Source organism: Lepidochelys kempii, chromosome 2 (assembly GCF_965140285.1).
Source record: "Lepidochelys kempii isolate rLepKem1 chromosome 2, rLepKem1.hap1, whole genome shotgun sequence".
In the NCBI taxonomy this organism is placed as follows: Eukaryota; Metazoa; Chordata; order Testudines; family Cheloniidae; genus Lepidochelys; species Lepidochelys kempii.
The window spans coordinates 190,121,228-190,140,948 of record NC_136381.1 but is presented as its reverse complement, the minus strand read 5'-3'; the positions used below and the strand labels follow the sequence as shown (position 1 = coordinate 190,140,948).

Here is a 19,721-nt window from a genome sequence, read left to right as displayed (position 1 = left end):
TCTCTAAGCAAAAGGAGGAAGATTGGTAACCATTTAACTTTTCTCAAACTTTTGTATTCATGACCCCTTTTACACAGCAAGCCTCTGAGTGTGACCCCTCTTATAAATTAAAACACACATTTTTTATATTTAACATTATTATAAATGCTGGAGGCCAAGCAGGGTTTGGGGATGGAGGCATATAGCCCACGACCCCCATGTAATCTCGCAACCCCCAGTTTGAGAACCCCTGATTTAACAGCACACACCAACACAGGAGTTTAGGTCATTCCGGTTACATCTACGCTGCAAAAAAAAACAGCCATGTGGCAATAAGTTTCAGAGCCTGGGGCAACAGACTCGGGCTCACGGGATTCCCACTACGGTGCTAATAACAGTAATGTAAATGTTCCTGCTTGGGCACTGAAACCCAGCAAGGGAAGAGAGTCTCAGAGACCAAACTCCAGCCCAAGCAGGAACATCTACACTGCTATTTTTAGTGCCAGAGCGTGACTCAGTCTGCAGACCTAGGCTCTGAGATTCCCTACCCCCACAATTGTATAGATACTCCAAGTGAATACCTTAACCAACTGATATAGAGGGGGGAGTTTCAGGGAAGCAGAACATAACCACCCAAATAGGGGGTTGGTGTGGATGGCAGTGTTCTCAATTCTACTCCTTTAGGAAGTGCCATTGGATTATTAACTAACAATTTTATACCTGATTCAACCATCATGTTAAGGAGAAGCGATTACTCATAATATCCCGCAGTAACATTGATTCAACATCAGAGGGAAGAGTGCTATCTGCTGAATGTCCAGCACTACTCTCTGTAGCATCTGAGCTTTCCCATCCAAGTACTGACCAGGCCTGACCCAGAAAAGCATAGCTCCAGGTTGTATGGTTAGAGGTATGACTTGAATATCTCATAACTCATAAGCACATACCCAGTGAATAGCTTCCAACATCTTAAGTGTATGCCTGCAAATGAATTTTGCAAATGTACGCCAAATAGTGACTTACCAGCCATAAGCAAACAGATAATGCACATTGAGAAAGCAACGACCATAATAATAGGCAACTGCGGAAGAAGAAAAACAGAATTAAAAAAGGATATATATGATTGTATTGATTATTTCCTTCAAGAAATTATATTTATAATTTGCTTTGTAACAGGTAAAGTTACATCATTTCTTTGATGTCCTGATTTGGTAAAACAGAGTCTCCTTCTGAGTTTTAGACTTAATCTAAATAATTCTTTAACTGTACATTTAAGATTAGAGGATAATATGCTTGGATTCTGCCTGTTTAGGCTCACTGAAAGATCAAGTTCATTAGTTCTGTTTGGGTATTTGAACAACCCTGCATAAGCCTCCAGTGTTAATCTATCCCACTTGTGTACTGAGCGTACAGAACAGAAGGGGTCAGTGTAGGTATTCTCCACACGACTTTTTCCAATTCCCTCATGTGTTCCACAGTGATCTTTTTTGTCATAACTGCAGTTCTGAAATTCAATAAGTGCTTAGCCTCCCCTTCCTGACTGTCTTGGCACTGACACTGAAGAGAAGAGAAACCAGTATTTGCCTGCATACAGCATTTGATGTTGTGAGATGACATCTTCATGATTTTTTTTAGATCAACAATGATGGTTCTTATTACATTAAAAATGGTTATCCCCTTCCACTTTTCTTTCTTAATGAACAGACAAAGCAAGAGATCCAAGAAGAATCCCAATCTTTCTAGCAGGGGCACAATTGGCCAAAGAGCACCTTTCCTTCCAACTCCATGTCTGAGGGATGCTCCCTTTGTGTCATGGCTGATGTTCTGGACTTAGTCTTCCAGTAAGTGGCTACTATAAAAAATAGGACCAGAAGACACAAATGGCCCCACATCAACAAACAGTCAATAACTACTTAGGTTTACTGAAGCAAATAAAAGAAACAAACAAAGCATTTAGTTTCCAAAAAAGTGTGAATCAAAGCTTATTAAAAAAAATCCTTACAGCCAAGAACTTCCAGTCCTTCTGTATATGTAGAGGGCTGACAGACTCTACTTCATCCACTGAATAATTTCCAAGAAACAGATCGATAGCATCCTGTAACAGAAACATACATACAGAGTTAAAATGCAGAGCAATAATGACTAAGAATCTACTTGCAAAAAAGAAAAAACCCAACTTACTTGTCTAAATCCATCAGAAAAGTTGTTCTTGTAGTAACGTATTAATGAGTTCCAGCCATCCATTATTAGACCCCACTGAGTTCTCTTCCCAGTTCTATAAAAAAGTGGTTTTATGAGCATATTACAACTAATCTGTTTGCAAATTGAAAGTAGAAAGTTATACCAAGTGATGTTCAGTTTTATGATCCTTTCAGGTTTGTATTAACAATCATATAGAGTTTCTATTTATACTTAAGGACAAAGATACAACTGCCTAGTGCTGCCTCTGCACTCTAACTTCTATAGGCAGTAGATTTTTATGAAAAAAAGTTTTAAGAAAGGGTGGAAAGATCTGTGAGTAAAGTCAGGAAAATGGTTTCTCAGAGACTCAGTTTTCCATCATGCAATAAAACAAGATGGAATATTTTATAAACCCATATTGATTTTATTTCCTGATTTTTAATGTTTTTTTAAACTACAAAAGGTATATTATTGTTTATTATATCATGTTGACATAGGCTGAATTTTTCTAGTAAGAGGTAGTTCATATTACCAACTTACATGTTAATGTGTGTCTGGAAAATTGAATTTCAATCTGTAGATAATTAAGTTACAAAAATGCATTGTCCTCAAAACATAATCGTCTCTAACTTGCCTTGTGTAGTCTGTCTTTAAGGCACCAGTTCCAGCATATTGTTTGGCACAAGCATTTGCATTATCAGCCCATGCTGTGAACAGAGAAATAGAATTATGTCCGTTTTCCTTTAAAAAAGGCTGACTGGTCCTTATTTGAAAAATAGTAATTTAACTTTAAAGACAAACCTACCATTTTTGTAGATTTTTTCAAATTCTGCTTGTTCTTCAATTCTCTGTCCAACATGCAGAACACCTAGCCTCTAGAACAAAAAACACACTACAATTCAATAGCAACTCAGAGGAAGTCAATATTTAAGTTTATATGGGACATAGCTTTTTCGTCCAGCTTTTAGCTGGACAGTACATTTTAATATCAAGCAGGTCTTTAAGTACTAAAGAAATTTATGAATGTAAGCTGCTACAAACTTTAGTTGTACTTAATCCCCGACAGAGGATCCATCCTCCCTCCCTCCCGCACAGAGAGAGCTTTGAAAAACAAAAGCAAACTAGAAAAAATCTTGACCTGAAGCTGTGCTTGCAGAGAACGACGTGCTAATAGGCTCTGAATCACATTAGTCCGGTCCAGGCAGTCCATGCAATTACTGCGGAATATTCCGTCCTGCTGAGTCACCACTTTACCATCAGAATCAACTAGAAAATAACTAAGATCCACGACACATTTAAATGTGTGTATATAAATAGGTACCTAAAATAATCCACTTCAAAATATGTTCTGCGACTGCATACTTTAACGGGTTTCTTTAGTTACCCAAAACAGAATCTTTTCCCAAGTTAAATTCTTTGCCATATGTGTTTAATTTTATTTGATAACATATTATTTATACTTTTCTTTCTGTAGCAGATAGTGAATACATCGCATTATCAAGAACAGTGTCTAAATGGTTATCCTATTGCATTACACATGACAATAACTTACTTGCAAAAAGAAAAGGAGGACTTGTGGCACCTTAGAGACTAACCAATTTATTTGAGCATGAACTCGGAGGAAGTGAGCTGTAGCTCACGAAAGCTTATGCTCAAATAAATTGGTTAGTCTCTAAGGTGCCACAAGTACTCCTTTTCTTTTTGCGAATACAGACTAACACCACTGTTACTCTGAAATAACTTACTTGCAGTTGCTATGAACCTTGGTATTACCTTTCGGAAGAAGAGCAGGTTCCACTTCCAGCTTCAAGTATATGTTGTAATCATGATGTACACATGGTAATAACACAATCCTTACACTACACAATTACAAAGACTTGGCTTCAGCCTCAAGAGAAGAATTCTGCTTCTATGTCTCAGGCCTGCAGAATCTAATTTTCAAGAGAGCCCAAACTCTCCAGCCCCCTAGTGTTAGCCATATTTTGAGGACTCCTCAAAAAACAAATCAAATAATGTTGTGTAATGCCTTATTTTGAGACATCAGTTCCATCCCTTTATTTAAAGAAAGCTGATTGGTTTTGGCATATGCCTACATAGTTCACTACATGCTACAGTGTATTATTAGTTTTAAGACATGTCTCAGTTACTCATTCTAGGGTTGAGAATCCTATATAGGTGGTATTTTAAAGACAAAATTACTTGTTCATTCTGCTTCTTTGAAGGGCTCACATGACTGTTCTCTGTTCACGTCCTCTCAGACTTTATGGGCTGCTCCTTTTCAGGTTTTTATATATGTATTGCTATCCTCAGGAGCATGTTTGGTTTGTACTATCCGTACAGAGTGAGGCATTTATGTCGGCCTAGATCAGTGGTTCAAGCTTTCATTCATAAATGGAACTGGGAGAGGTTTCAGTGGGCTGTTCCTCACATTACAGGGGCAGACAACAACCTGTGTAGAAGTGGGGGTGTAGCCGTCAAATCACTAGATATAGGAGTTCCTGGTCTGCCTCATGCCGTAGACTTGAGACCCAAACGGTGATGATGAGATCTTCAAAGAAGCAGAACTATAACGTAAATAGGTTTCGCTTCATAACCTGTAAATCTGTGAGCGGTGAATAATAAAATAAAGACTAATGCATTAAGCAACAACTTCATATAGATCATACAAATTCATTTAATATATGAAATAACTTTATTGGGGGAAAGGACATCAAATCAAGTTGGACATTTGCTACTTTTCTGTGAATCCAAAAAAAAAATATAAATAAAAAGAGTCAGGAAGGGTTGGTGTCTGGTTGCTCAGGTATGGCATTAATACTGCATATGAAATTACCACACTGAAAACAGATAAGCAGTTGTGCTTGGTAATTTCTCAATCCCATGTAATAGGCAGACTTGTGTTTACCCCCCCAAATCCCTTCACCAAGAGAGACATTTAATTCTCCTTCACAGAAGCAAAACCATGGTGAGTGAGTGTATTATAAACCACATTAAGGCCTCTACTTTGCTGCTGAGCAGGAGTGAGAGATCACACAAAGATATCTGCAGACTCCACCCTGTAATCTTTATCTCATTTGCATATGCATCTTCTTCAACTCAAGGCCATAGAATCCATATGAGAAAGTGATCTACTTTTGAGAATATAGATTCTGCTCTATGAATCTGCTGGGCATTTAACAATCTATCACTTTATGCTAGCCACCACAAGATGACCACATGGTGCTATAGAGAGACAGATTACCTAAACTCATCTTGTTGTTCTGAGAGTTGATCCATCAAAAGTTGGAGTCGGTCCCACCTCATTCGACTGCATTCTTTATGAAAGTCAAATGCTATATATCTATTCAGAGACAAGCACATCTGATCAAATAAATTCACGGCACTCTTCACTGCTCTGAAGAGATCACAGTACAATTGTATTTTAAAAAGGTAATTTTTTCAAAAGAAAAAAAGATTGATAAATATTGAAGTGCAGAGAAATGATCTTCTTCAGATGAAGATTTGTCAACATCAGCCAAAATTTAAGAGCAATTCTTTAAAACTGGGTTCCATAAATATCAAAGGACATGTTTTCTTCTTTTCTGTCCTCTTCCAAAATGTCACCTTGCACATTTTGAGGATGCAAATTTTTGCACTCCTTTAGATCAGGGGTTCTCAACCTTTTTCTTTCGGAGGCCCTTCCAACATGCTATAAAAACTCCACAGCCCACCTGTCCCACAATAACTGGTTTTCTGCATATATAAGCCAGGGCCTGAGGTAGGGGGTAGCAAGCAGGACAACTGCCTAGGGCCCCATGCCACAGGGGTCCCTGTGAAGCTAAGCTGCTCAGGCTTTGGCTTCAGCCCCGGGTGGTGGGGCTCAAGGCCTTGAGCTTCAGCCCCATCCGGTGGGGCTTCAGCTTTCTGCCCTGGGCCCCAGCGAGTCTATGCTGGCCCTGCTTGGTAGACCCCTGAAACCTGCTCACGGCCCCCCAGGGGGCCCCGGACCCCTGGTTGAGAACCACTGCTTTAGATGATCCCACCACTCTGGAAGCAGGATAAGGAAGCTCATGTTCACTAGTATTTTACAAAATCACTTCTGTCTAATTATCTTTTCCCCAAAAAGGTGCAGGGACGTGTGTATGGCAACTTAACTAAAAAGACATGGTCCCTGTCCTGAAGTGCTTCCAATCCAAGTGTTCGTTTACCATATTTACGAGACAACACGGGGAAGGAAGGATGGGCAGATGGATCTGCATTTGCTTTTTTCTAAGCTGCTTTCTGCTTTGTATGTAGTTTAAAAAGCTAGAAATTATATTTATATATTTCCTGAAACAGAGGCAAAGAGATGGGGCTAGTATATAATGTACAAAGGAATGAATGGGTGGAGTATGGGAACGTTAGAAGAGGAGAAAGGCAGAAACAGGACAAAAAGCAGGTGGGCCACAATGAGAAAAGTTTGGCAAAATTCAGTAAACTGGCAGTAAGAGGTCAAATAACAGCAAGCCCTAGCAAACAAAAAACAACCACCACCAGTTAATGGCAACAGGGTGCTCATTTCCAAATAGGAAATTAAAAATGATAGAGTCACCAAGTTGTAAGAGTTCAGAATCTATACAAAGAGGCTAAGACGAGATCAAACAAGGGCAGAGAAATTAAACAAGTTCAGGGTGCAAAAGTATGCCTTTGCTGTAGACAACAGGAGTAAGTTTCTTGGGGTGGGGGAACTGTTTAATAAAAAACAAAAGACTTTTCTAGATGGTTTGTGCAGGACTGGAGGTGGCATTCATAAATTGTGAATGTTTATTGATGGCAGGAGGTGCCATGCAAAGCAATTAAAGTAGCAAAACCCTATTTTTAGCAAAAATTTTTTAATTTTTTTAATTTTTTAAATGTTAACATCTGCGGAACTTACAACTGAGAAAAAAAACAGGCCAGAGATAGGATTTTACACTTCAGTTTCTGTAAAATGGCTTTTAGTTCTACAGAAAGTAGTGCAAGGAATCCCACAAGTCATTTATCTCTTAAAGATGTAATCAATACCAGCTTTGAAAACTGAACAGAAACTCTACATTGGAAGTGCTCTTAAAAACATGTCTTCCTCTTCACAAATCAACATATATGCGTAAATATGCAAATCTACAGCAAAACTACTGCAACCGTTGGAAGGGGCAGAGGGCAGGAAGGTGCAGAAAAACGTGAGTAATCTAATTTCCTGTCCTTCTGTAAGAGCCTTGTAAAATGGGGATCGATCGAACGGAAACAACTAAAAATTCAATGCAAATGCATACTATACAAGTAAGATTAACTGCATTCATGGCTAAATTTTGCCCTTAAATGTGCATGTTCTACAGAAGTCCTTAAGAATTATGCATTCATTCTAGAGGGCAGGATTTGGCCCCTAAACTTGTTAGGGACTCCTGACACGAACAAATGTCTAAGTCCCTTACAGGAGAATCTCTGAGATGAAAAAAATAAAAATTTTAAGCTTTGTGGAAAATCCATATTATTCTCTCAATATTCAAGAACATGGTTAAAGAGAAAGCAAGTCAATAAGTGAAGATTACTGTTTTAAAATGATGAATCGCCATTGTTAAACTGCCCATGCACCTGCAACTTCTGCAATCATGAACATTTAACAATAATTTATGTGCTTTCCACACTCCTATGGCCCCTACGCTCCATTTAGGCTGCACACCTAATGACCTTGTCTTGGTGTCTTTTTTCCATGTGACTTCACACCTGGAACCCCTTGGTCTGCAATGCCTCACCTCTTTCATCCTGGAAGTGCATTTCTTCCATGAAGTCAATAAAACACTCACCTGCCCTTTAAAGAAACAAGCAGAACTTTCAAGACACACCACTAGCCAAAACAACAATGTGCTCTTATTACTGTAAGCCTCATACTCCCTTCTTTTTATGCTGTTGTCCTGTCTTAATTCCCTTTACATGCATCCCATGCCTATCATTTCCAGTTGGATTGCAAACTCTTCTGGCAGGGACCATATCCTTTTCCTGCAGTGCAGTATCAATGTGTATTTTAAAAAATGCAATTCTCATGCAAGTTAAATTATTTTATAAGGGCCCCATGACCAATTTGATCACACTTTTAATTTAGGCTTGTTAAAAGGAGTCAGACATGTACAATATACACATATGTATCATAATTTCAGTTCACATGTACCTGACCATTCCATTTCCCAAGCTGTTTACCATTTTTGCAAATGTTTGTTCAAGAGGCTTCTCTGAGCCCTTCTGGTTAACCTGTGAAAAATGAAATGGTAATACCAATCAATCATTCAAATTTGTTTAAAAAGAAGAGGCAAACAATTCAACTAAGCAGAATAATTAAAGGCATACCAAATTAACAATCATTTGTTTTCCATAGCTAATTATCTGAGAGTCAAAATGTCTTTGGAAGCCATCCATCTAGAAAACAAAGGAGAAAAAAGTGACATCACAGGTCTTTAGAGATGCATAGGTCTGTAAATTACTAAAACTGCTACATTAAGGGATTCTTGTAATGTAACACAACAAGTCGTCTTCTGAATGAGAATGTGGTGCTTAAATGAGGCAAATATCTGCACTCCACTCTGTCAATGCACTTCAGCTCTCATCTGCAACAGCCTTGGGCTTCCCTTGTATAAACTACTAGTTGTGCCAAATAATGCAGTGGTTTTTATCACTGTACACAAATGAGAACCAGGAAGAGATGACTGCATTCATTTATACTTATGACCTCATTCAAGCTTTGAGCCAAAGACTCCATGGATAAAAAAGCTAGTACACTGGCCCAAGCCTCTTGCTACTTCAACTTTAAAGGTACGGTTTGACTTTTATATTAAGAACAGATTTAAACAGTATACTGTATGTTAATGAGAAGTCGCAGCAATGTTAAGTTTATTACCACATTATATCCATGCAAACACTGAATTCCATTTTACCACCACACAACCAAGGAAACACACATACATGATTTACTACTTTGCTGATCTGTGGCTTTGGCTTATACTTGAGGTTTGGTCTCTGTGACCAGAAAAAAGGAATTGATCCACGGGTCTGGAAAACAAAGGAAAAGGATACTTAAATAACAAATGCAATTTCATGTTCTTGTTCAGTACACCTTCCTGACATCTGTATTTTAACTTGTTTTTTCTTGTTAAATGTAAAATCAGGTTTTGGGCAGACAAGAAAATAAAGACTTGCCAGCTGAACTTAAGCTAGTCATGCAATCAATTCTGATAAGCCACTGAATTTACCTGGACAAATGAAGCTTTGCTCCCATTGTAATGTACAATTTGTTCCGTTTCAACAAAATTAGCTGCATGGCCTTCTGAATCAATACCTGAGTTAGAAAAAACAGAATCCAGTTCACAGCCGGCCACAAACACCATTGCTTTAGGTTTGAATTGGGGTCTCATTTTTCAGTTAGTAAGATGAAACAATACAGAATAGCCAGAAGATAAGTGAAATCTGTGTCCTCTGTAGATCAAAGCCACCCTCTGAGACACTGTCAGCTCATGAAGCAGAGACTTGGGGTATGTCCACACTATGGAGACTATTATGGCATATCTACGACACTGTAGCTATGCTTGCACGACTATATAGTGTAGATGTGGCATATAGCAATGGAAGGGGATTTTCTGTCTGCGTAGGAACACCACCTCCCAGAGTGACAGTTGGTACACTGATGGAAGCATTCTTCCATTAACTTAGCTGCATCTACATTGCAGGTTAGACTGGCATAGCTAAAATTGCTCAGGGGTATGGATTTTTCAGAAAAGCAGACCTAGATATTGCTATCATTCAGTCAGTGCAGGGCCTTTATTATACTGCCAGCACTTCTTAATAGTCTAACTTAAAAAATACTTAGGTTATTTTAATACTGAACAAAGATGCCAAAGCGCAGACACTGAAATTTATCTTTCCAATGGGAAAATTACGGCACAAGGAGCAACAAGTTTGTCCACACTTCCTCAGTGCACCTCAACATAACATGCAGAGACTGGTAAGGAGAAAGTACTTCAGTCTGCTTCCTTTTCAGCCTTTGGCCTGAAATCAGGGAAAAGCGGACTGCTACATAACAGACAGCCAAGGATTGTATGCCAAACAAACAAACACACATGAAAATTGTAGTTAGGCTTGTGTGTGTGTGTGTGTGTGTGTGTGTGTGGAACCCAGCTTAACTTTTCTTTCCCTGCACATGAGAATGTTTTCTTGTAAAAGTTCTTTATTAGTCTGAAAATGTTATGTAAGGTATTTTACTGAAGTAAATACCACCAGCTTATTTACAGGATAATAAGTATTGTCCAGTGTTTCATTTAAAATGCTCATCATTTTAAATTTTTGGACTAAACATAAATCAAATGCCTCAAGGAGCAATAAATGAGGTTTGCAGTTTAATAGATGCATTTGTAGATGAAACTACAGTTTTGTGCTCAAGGATGTTTTTCTGTCCAGTTATTACACTGAAGTAAAATATTTGGCACAAAAATTACATCAGGTTGTGACAGAATGGAACACAACAGTAATGTAAGTGGTTAAATACCTATGCCATTTGAAAATAAGAAATTAACGAGTTACAGATATGTTGATTGTTCCAGCAGTGGTTGCATTATTTGTCATCTTACCTCTCACATAGTAACGTACACCAGCTCTGAAACAGCTTCTTCGAGAGATAAGCACCCAGTCAAAATACTTTCCATTAATGGAACAAGAGTGCATAGCTATAACTGGTAAACATGTTAAGGAACACAAACTTTTGCAATGTTTACTATGGTATTTTTAAATAAAAGGGAACAGGCACAGACATAGGGCCAAATGATGATTAAATAAATAGAAAGGATTTTGCAAACATTCATTGATGTGTAGGTATATGTATAAATATACTGTTATCCCTATGTCAAGTTATTTATTGATATTTAACTTCAGAGTCAGTAGCCTAATACTCAAATTAGTATATGCATGACAGAGCAAGTTTTAAGGGATGCTAATTAACTAAAAAAATATGAAGTGATTATAAATAGGAGAAAACAGGATTTGAAGAGACTTGAGACTGGTCTCAAAAGGTTCTTCAATTAAATTAAAATGTTGACACGTCTGATGATGAAACATTTACAATCTATTAAAAGCCCATGCACACAAATGACCATCACAATTGAAAGAAATAGGTCAATACTATCAGCACCATATGTATGATCTCAGGCCCTGGCCAAAAAAAAAAAAAGGTCTTAACTCAGGGGGGAAAAAATTTCAGACTGCAGACCAAGCACTTTCTGCAATGCTTTCTCTTTTCTAAAAGAGAATTTTTCCCACCTTTTGCAACCAGAATTAGAAAAGAAACCTTCAAACCTGATCATGCTCTCGCACACTATAGAGCATCTTGACAATATGCTCCTGGAGCACCATAGCAGGACAACATTACATTGCCCATAGGCCACATTCTGTCCTTATATGTACACACCTCCTACTGAAATCTCCAAGGGGAGCTGCTTATGCAGAGACTTCTGTGCTTTTAATTAAGCCCTACACATCATTTTGGTATCAGATTCTAGTCCTTACTGTCAGGGCAGGGGTGGCCAGCCTGAGCCTGAGAAGGAGCCATGATTTAACCAATGTACATTGCCAAAGAGCCACAGTAATATGTCAAAAACAATGAGTCGTCCTTGTGGCACCTTAGAGACATAAGCTTTGTGATGAAGTGGGTTTTAGCCCACGAAAGCTTATGCCCAAATAAATTTTTTGGTCTCTAAGGTACCACAAGGACGACTCATTGTTTTTGCTGATACAGACTAACACGGCTACCACTCAAAGTAGTAAGTCAGCAGCCCTCCCATCAGCTTCCCACCCACCTGCTCCCAGCACCTCCCACTGGCAGCGCCCCCGCCCTCCCGATCAGTGCCTCCCCCTCCCTTCCTGCAGCTCCCAAATCAGCTGTTCAGTGGCATGTAGGAGGCTCGGGGGGGTGGGGGGGGAGGAGAAGCGAGGGCATGGCAAGCTCAGGGGATGGGGTGGGAAGGGGTGGAGTGGGGACAGGGCCTGTGGCAGAGCCAGGGGCTGAGCAGTGAGCACCCCCGGCACATTGGAAAGTTGGCACCTGCAGCTCCAGCCCCGGAGTCGGTGCCTATACAAGGAGCCGCATATTAACTTCTGAAGAGCCGTGTGTGGCTCCGGAGCCACAGGTTGGCCACCCCTGTGTTAGGGGATAATTGCTAAGGGCTGGCAATTTAACTTAGCAGTTCAGTTCTGTCAAGGTCATAACTACTTTCAGTTGATGTTAGATAATACAGCATCAAACTAATATCAGAAAGCAGCACTCCTCAATTACTGCAGCAGGACGCAGAACACAGATTCATACTACCCTCCATTGCCAGCAAGGTAAAACTACAACTTCAAAGGTTTCAGAGTAACAGCCGTGTTAGTCTGTATTCGCAAAAAGAACAGGAGTACTTGTGGCACCTTCGAGACTAACCACTTTATTTGAGCATAAGCTTTCGTGAGCTACAGCTCACGTCATCGAATGCATACTGTGGCTTTGTTTTAGCTTTTAGTATAGGCATGCTATCCTGTCTCTCTGCTCTGTTCTTTTGAACGACCAATATGATAACCATCTTACTATTTGCTCAGGTCTGCAAAGCAAGTTTTATTCCAATAAACAAATCAATTTTCTGGGTTTTTATTCAAGCATAAAAAATTGTAATTCTTAAAAATACAACAGATTATTTACACATACACATTTCACCTCACAAATTTCATCTCACCAAGTGTTTTTCCCCACAAAAATCCTGTGGAGGAAACCCACTTTGTTGGGTAACGGCACATTAGGCCAATACTGCAGATTTCATCTACATTTGTGGCAGCACTCTTTGTAAAAAAATCCGAACAACTAGTTCAAGTTTGGTTAAGAGAATATACAAAGAGATCCTTTGCCACCCAAAATGCCCTCAATAAAGAGTTCCGAGAGAGGGATCTAAAAAGGTCTAAAATTAGACCTAGAACCACATGCTCAAACTCTTAAAATCCTTGTAGATCCAGATGTCACCTCAAATATATCAGGGCTAGGGCTTGGCTTCTATTTAGCAGGAAATAAAAGCAGTAGCTCTAAACTTGGATCTTTATCAACACTGCCATAAACCTAAGATTGTAGGCTCAATCGATCTCCTACGGAGAATTTAAGAATGGAGGGATGGAATTTTTGAGTAATTAGAAATATTCCCCATCTCTCCACTCTTATTCTGAATCAAGAGAGATTAAGATAGATACCAGAGAAGTTTTATAAAAATGAGAAAGTTACTTACCTTATAGTAACTACAGGTTCTTCAAGACATGTGGGCCCTATCGGTATTCCACTGTGCATACACATGCTCCATGTACCCAGAGTGGGAGAATTCTAGAAAGCAGTGTCTTGTGGTCTGCGCATGTGCCCTCGCTCTCCTTATGCCTCTGACTGAGGAGATAAAGGACGGAGCAGACTGACCGCTTCTCCAGTTCCTTCTCTACTACAAATCCAAGAATCTTGTGAAGCAAAGGGGAAGGAGGGTGGGTAGTTGACTATAGACAGAGACCACATATCTTGAAGAACCTCGTCACTATTAGGTAAGTAACTTATCTTCTTTGAGTGCTGGTCTTTATGTGGGTTCCACTGTGGGTTATTGACAAGCAGTACTCAAGTAAGAGGAGGGTGTGAGGATGCTATTGCTTGTGCTCTTGTAGTATGCCCTCCCCCTCCCATGAGTGGGAGGAAGATGAGACAACCAATAAGAGTAAGATATTGTCCAAGATCCATTTAGAGATCCTCTGCAAGGATATTGCCTGACATGAGACTTTTTCCGCTATGATGATAAACAGTTGAAGATTTTCTGATTGGCTTTGGCCAGTCTGTGAGCAGGACAAACGTCCACATGGAAGTACATATCCTTGATATTGAGAGCTGTAAACCCCATACCTTTTTCAGGATGGAATTATAGATGCCAATATGACCATGTGAAATTTCAGTTTGCAAATAAACCAGTTGACATGACATAGATTGAGGATGGGTCTCCAGCCACGCTTCTTTTTGGCTACTAGGAAGTATATTGTATAAAAATCCTTTCCTTGGTGTTGAAGAGACACCCGCTCTACCACTCCTCACTGTAGGTGGGACTCTACTTCTTGTTTGACAATCTCTGTGAAAATGACCCCTGAAAAGAGGCAGCAATGGGGTTTTGGAGAGGGCAGGGAGGTAAATTTGATTGCCTAGCCAGAATGGATGATGTTTAATACCCACTTGTCCATTGTTATTGCACTCCACTTTTCAAAAAAGAGTGATAGGTGATCCCCAAAGGATGTGTGGAAATCGGCAGATGGTGGCATCACTCACTGGTCTGCAGTTCTGAAGTCCCATCAAAAATATCATTTAGACAGGACTGGGGTTGGGATGACGTTGCGGCTACAGAAGGTGCAGGAAAATGGGACATCTGAACCTTTTGCCTCTTTCGGGGTGGCTCATAAGACAACCGATAGTAAAATTGTTGAGCCATCATTCTAGGCTTGTATGATTGCATGTGGAATGTTCTCTTCAGGGCAGATGTATATATTCCCTGGGAATGGGAATATATACAGGTTTAGAATGTTTAAGGACTTATTTGTCTTTTGGTTAAAAAGATGAGTTTCATTGAAGAGCAGGTGTTCTGGATTTCCCTGGGAAGCCCTGAAGTGCAACGCCATGATTCACAGAGCATCACAGTGGCACTTGCTATTGAACTTGAAGATGAATCTGCTGCATCTACTGCTGATTGAAGAGCAGTCCTGGCAACCAACTTACCTTCCTAAATGAGAGCCTGGAATAAAGCTCTATCTTGTAAGGGCATATGGTGGACCAACGGACACTGCTTTCCAGAATTCTCTGACTCTGAGTGCCTATAGTGCATGCATACACACAGTGGAACATACATAAGGACCAGCACTCAAAGAAGGAAAACAGGATTTGCCAGACCAGTGGTATGATCAGTGGTAGAAGCAAGTACTAAATTGCTTATAACAGGCTACTACCCACAATGCAATTACTCAGCGCATAGAGGGCTGGAAAAAATTCCTTCTTATCCATGGAAGGAATCACTAGATCCTAAAATATAAAGGAGATCACTAGAATGGGAGTCTTCTAATACTAAGTAAACCATGGTCTCAATTTTTAGTTTATAACACTTCGTCTTTTGTTAATCTCTCTAAGACTCCCTACGTTTGATTAACTACAAGGCTATAGTCAGAGAGCTCATCCTTGGGTGTTGACTGTGCACTCTTATCTTATGTAATAACTCCCATGGAAACCTGCTGTGGGCCACCTTCCAAGTGAGCACAGGGAAAGATGTACTTCCTTATTTCATGCAGACTTACTGGGGGGTAGGAAGGAGAAGAGAGTCTGGGATAGAAAGCTAGAACAGCACAGACGGGAGATCAGTTTGAGCCAAGAAGATTATATCATTGTGTCTCATCAAATCAGGATCTGGTTCCACGCTGAGACACAGTGGTTGAATTCTAGACCGCTGAACAGAGCATATTTATGTAATCATATTTGCTTTAACACGAAAAGGTCACTACCAAAGTTAGCAAAACTCAAAATTACCAGATAGGTCCCTGTAACAGCGTGGCACCAACCTCTCGCGAACGCCCCTTCTGGTTGGCAGTGTCCACAGTCTTTAAATAGTCCCGGCCCTGTTATCGGGCTGTACCCCCAGGGCTTCCTCCCTGAAGGCAATGGTTTCGCCCTCTTGGCCTACTCTGGCCCCAGCTCTCCAGCCAGGCCACTAAGCAGTTCATTTTTTCTGGGGTTTATCATTGTCCGATTGTAGGTCTGTTCCCCAGTGACCTATGGGGGAGTGGGGGGAAGAGACCCAGGCCCGCCCACTACTCTGGGTCCCAGCCCAGGGACCCTAAAAATAACAGTCACATGCCACTGTTTCCCTTTAATTACACTGCTTTCAGTTCCTTGGGCCACTTCCCCTCAGCCCCAGCCTTCACCAAAGCATCACCCTTACTTCAGGGCTCATCTAAGTTCAGGCCCAGCAGCCAGCCAGGAGCTCTTCCTCGCTGCCATGGTCCCTGCCAGAACTGAGCTGTCCCTGGTGCTGCAGTTCCCTTTGGCCAGCTAGGACGACCAGCTGTACTCCTCTGGCTCCAGCAAGGAACTGACTGTATTTGGCTCTGCAGTGCCTTTCTTTATGGCCTGATTGGCTGCTTCTGCTGCAACCACTCTAGGCTGCTTGGAGGACTTCTCTACTGCTCTTTTTCTGGGATGGGTGTGGTAGGACCCTGAGACCTCCATCAGGGGATCTCTGGGCCTAGTCCACCCTGTCATAAACCCATCTACCCCAACAAAACAAAGCCCAGCTGTCCCCCAATTGGGGCTTTTTGTGTTTTCTAACTCAAAACTGGTAATATTATTGAAAATCCCAGCTTCTGTTAGGCAAACTAGTTTACAGTCAATGCAAGGTATCAAGTTAGTTTAGTATTGCGGGAATGCATGTGTATACTCTGCTCCATGCATCATTCTTAGGAGTAAGGTAGAGTATTGATATCAAAAGCACTGTTTGTTAAGAGAAGGATTCTTGTAACTTTCTTTCAATTTCTGAGAGGATGAGCAGAAAGATGGCAGAATGTACATGCCTACTCCTGTGACATGGGATGGGGAGGGCTCTGAGTTATTACAGAGAACTCTTTCTCAGGTGTCTGGCTGGTGAGTCTCCCCCCCCGCAAGCTCAGGGTGCAACTGCTCACCAAATTTGGGATCAGGAAGGAATTGTCCCCAGGTCAGGTTGGCAGAGACCTTGGAGGTTTTTCGCCTTCCTTGGCAGTGTGAGGTAAGATTCACTTGGTGGTTTGAACTAGAGTAAATGATGGATTCTCTGCAACTTGAGGACTTCTGTAATTCAGCCAGAGGTTATGACCTATTACAGGAGGGAGGTTCTGCAGCCTGTGATATGCAGGAGGTCAGACTAGGTGATCATGATGGTCTCTTCTGGACTTAAAGTCTACAAATCAACATGGGTCTCTTATTTTAAAGTCTATTAGCCTTGCTAATGCCTGTTTAAATTGTATCTGATATCTCCTTACATATATTTATATCCTTGTAAGAAAAAAAAAAATCACTTAATAGGTGTCATTCAACAGATCACAGTCTAACCATCTAAACATTCAGTAATACGCTAGGTGAAAGTACCTCTCTAGCAGGATATAATCACATAAATATTGATAGGAAAATGTTTATTGAACTGAGCTTTGTCTCCCAAGAGAACAGCCAACACTAGAAAGATGATTGTTCAAATCATGCTTATAACAGTGGTTTATATAAAATTGTGTTAAATATGAAAAGCAAAAAATATTTACTATTTGCATTCAGATGTCCAAAATATAAATTGCCTACTATCATTAAGTGCTATATGTTTGCAATTAGGACAAGATACACCAAATTTTGCGAGGCGACTATTTGAAGATTTATGTGGTAGAGTTCCCAACTACAGTTAACTCTTGCACCAGCAACATTTTCTGTCTTAGAAAGTCAAATATTCTCCTAGATAATCTGATGAAACCTCTATGGTTAAAAAACAAAACAAAAGATTGATACCTAGAGTAAATTTAGATTACAAAACAAGAAAAGGATACATCCATGCATCACTGGAAGAGCAAACCTATGGATCTGAAAATACAAAAGAAACTGTATAACACATTTTAAAAATATATTTTATATAAAGTTGTCTAACAAAAAAGGTATCGCCAAGTACTAACCCAAGAAATAGATAGATGACAAGTGTATGAAACTCTAGTAAAAGGCAAACATTGTAAAGGCAATTCAGTTTGGGAAGAGGGACATTTATTGCAAGTGAATAAGAAAAAGTTTCATGTTTTCTAGACTAGTGATTTATTTGCACAACCACAAAGATTTTTTGTTCACTAATAAAGCAACAAAGTGTGATATTTCTTACAGTCATCACTCTGTTAAGCAGAAGATATTCTGTAACCATGCTTATCTCACAGAGAGTCAGTGAATGACCTTGGTAACAGCAAGCTGCCTTGGAATATAAATGGGCATTTGTACTCCTGTTCTAAACAGAGATCTGCTTAATATTTTTGCCACAAACAAGCTCAATGTAAATTAATACCTAAATGTATTTTCTAAAACCTACTTGAATATTGTCAATGTATGACATGAACAAATGTGTTTGCTGAGTTCAGAGCTACCAATACAAGTCTTAGCTAAGAAACACTATCTACCCCATGTGAATAATTTAAGACTAGACTTAAGAAATCCAAGGGTGTAATGTTGTCTGGATAGAATTTGCTCAACACAAGAGTAAATATGGCAATATACTGCCCTTTACACTAATTAGCATTTAATTAAAACAAGTTAAAGGTGGTTTGCAAATATAACGCTATATTTCTCTACATGGTGTAAAGACGAGAAAAAGGATGGCAGATCAGGCATTAAGTCACCAGGAAGGAAGGTATTGAACGCTGCATTCTCTCAGTCCCAGACCACCATGGAAGCCCTTCTCCCCAAATCATGATCCCCGTCTAAAAATTTCAGTATCTCCTGAAGTTTTCTGCTACCACATTCTCTCTGCTAGCTGCTACAATACCGTCTTCCCTTTCCTTTTCATTATGAGGTTACATCAGTGGAGGAGGTTACAGCTGGTATTGAAAGGGGGTGGGTGCAGCAGCCAGCACAGAGAATACAGCAGTAAAACACCCTTATATGTAATGGAGCGTAGATGCCCTGGTTCTTTATGAAAATGTTCCTGCCTTCTGTGGATGTACAGGCTGCCATGTAACTGTTGGGGACGTCTGTGGGTTTTGGAAGCAGAGTCTCTGTGCCGGTATTATGGAGGAGGTGGGGTGGAGGAAGAGTAAGGAAATCATAGGAACACACATGTGACTGGACAATTCTGAGGAATTTCCTACTGCGTGTGGACTTTCCCTATGCAGTTCACATAGTATAGTCCAATCTGGGGGAGAGGGACATCAGAAACTCAAGTGACATCTTTCTTGACTAGTTTACGTTTCTAGCTCGACACTTCATGTGACAATAAATTTCCAATATAAACACACAGTTGTGTACGACCCTTCATTGTGCACTTGTACAGCTTAGTTTATATTAGGATTTACCTGGCATGTCTCTAAGCTTATGATCTCTTGAAGAATTTGTTTGAAAAGTAATGCTGATTTAGCCTCAAAACCTTGAAAGTGTCCTTTCGATCATGTGTGGAAATTTTGAGGAAAGACAATCCAGACTCAAACTCATAGCTGTGCCAAGGGAAAAAGAGGCAGTATCCTTGGGGAACAATATCTGCCTTACATAAGACAGCAGAGCTCAATATTTTGCAGAATTTGACCTACTTAGGAACATACTGCGCACCTCTTCTTGATGTTATTTTTCTTAGCACACGGCTGAGGCCATATTATCAAAGTCTATTTTTTTTTCCCTAACAGACATTTTCAAGAAGTTATTATTTCACCAGATAGTATCAGAGGACTTTGGGGTGAAATTGAAATGAAGTGATTAGTTTAAGACAGATAAATGTAATGTCAATAACTTACACACAGGTAATTTT

At 40.0% G+C, this 19,721-nt stretch overlaps 1 protein-coding gene across 1 annotated transcript in view; it reads right to left on the bottom strand.

Annotated features, from left to right (window-relative positions):
• The window catches only part of SACM1L (SAC1 like phosphatidylinositide phosphatase), a 62,482-nt gene that overhangs the window by 2,414 nt on the left and 40,347 nt on the right, over positions 1-19,721 (bottom strand). The window contains exons 7-19 of the mRNA XM_073333154.1: positions 17,776-17,809; positions 10,770-10,871; positions 9,399-9,484; positions 9,112-9,198; positions 8,500-8,568; positions 8,324-8,403; positions 5,402-5,500; positions 3,299-3,437; positions 2,966-3,035; positions 2,795-2,867; positions 2,161-2,254; positions 1,982-2,074; positions 1,003-1,060 (exon numbers count right to left, since the gene is read on the bottom strand). Of these exons, the coding sequence (XP_073189255.1) occupies positions 1,003-1,060; positions 1,982-2,074; positions 2,161-2,254; positions 2,795-2,867; positions 2,966-3,035; positions 3,299-3,437; positions 5,402-5,500; positions 8,324-8,403; positions 8,500-8,568; positions 9,112-9,198; positions 9,399-9,484; positions 10,770-10,871; positions 17,776-17,809 (1,084 nt within the window). The remainder of the gene's footprint in view (positions 1-1,002; positions 1,061-1,981; positions 2,075-2,160; positions 2,255-2,794; positions 2,868-2,965; positions 3,036-3,298; positions 3,438-5,401; positions 5,501-8,323; positions 8,404-8,499; positions 8,569-9,111; positions 9,199-9,398; positions 9,485-10,769; positions 10,872-17,775; positions 17,810-19,721) is intronic.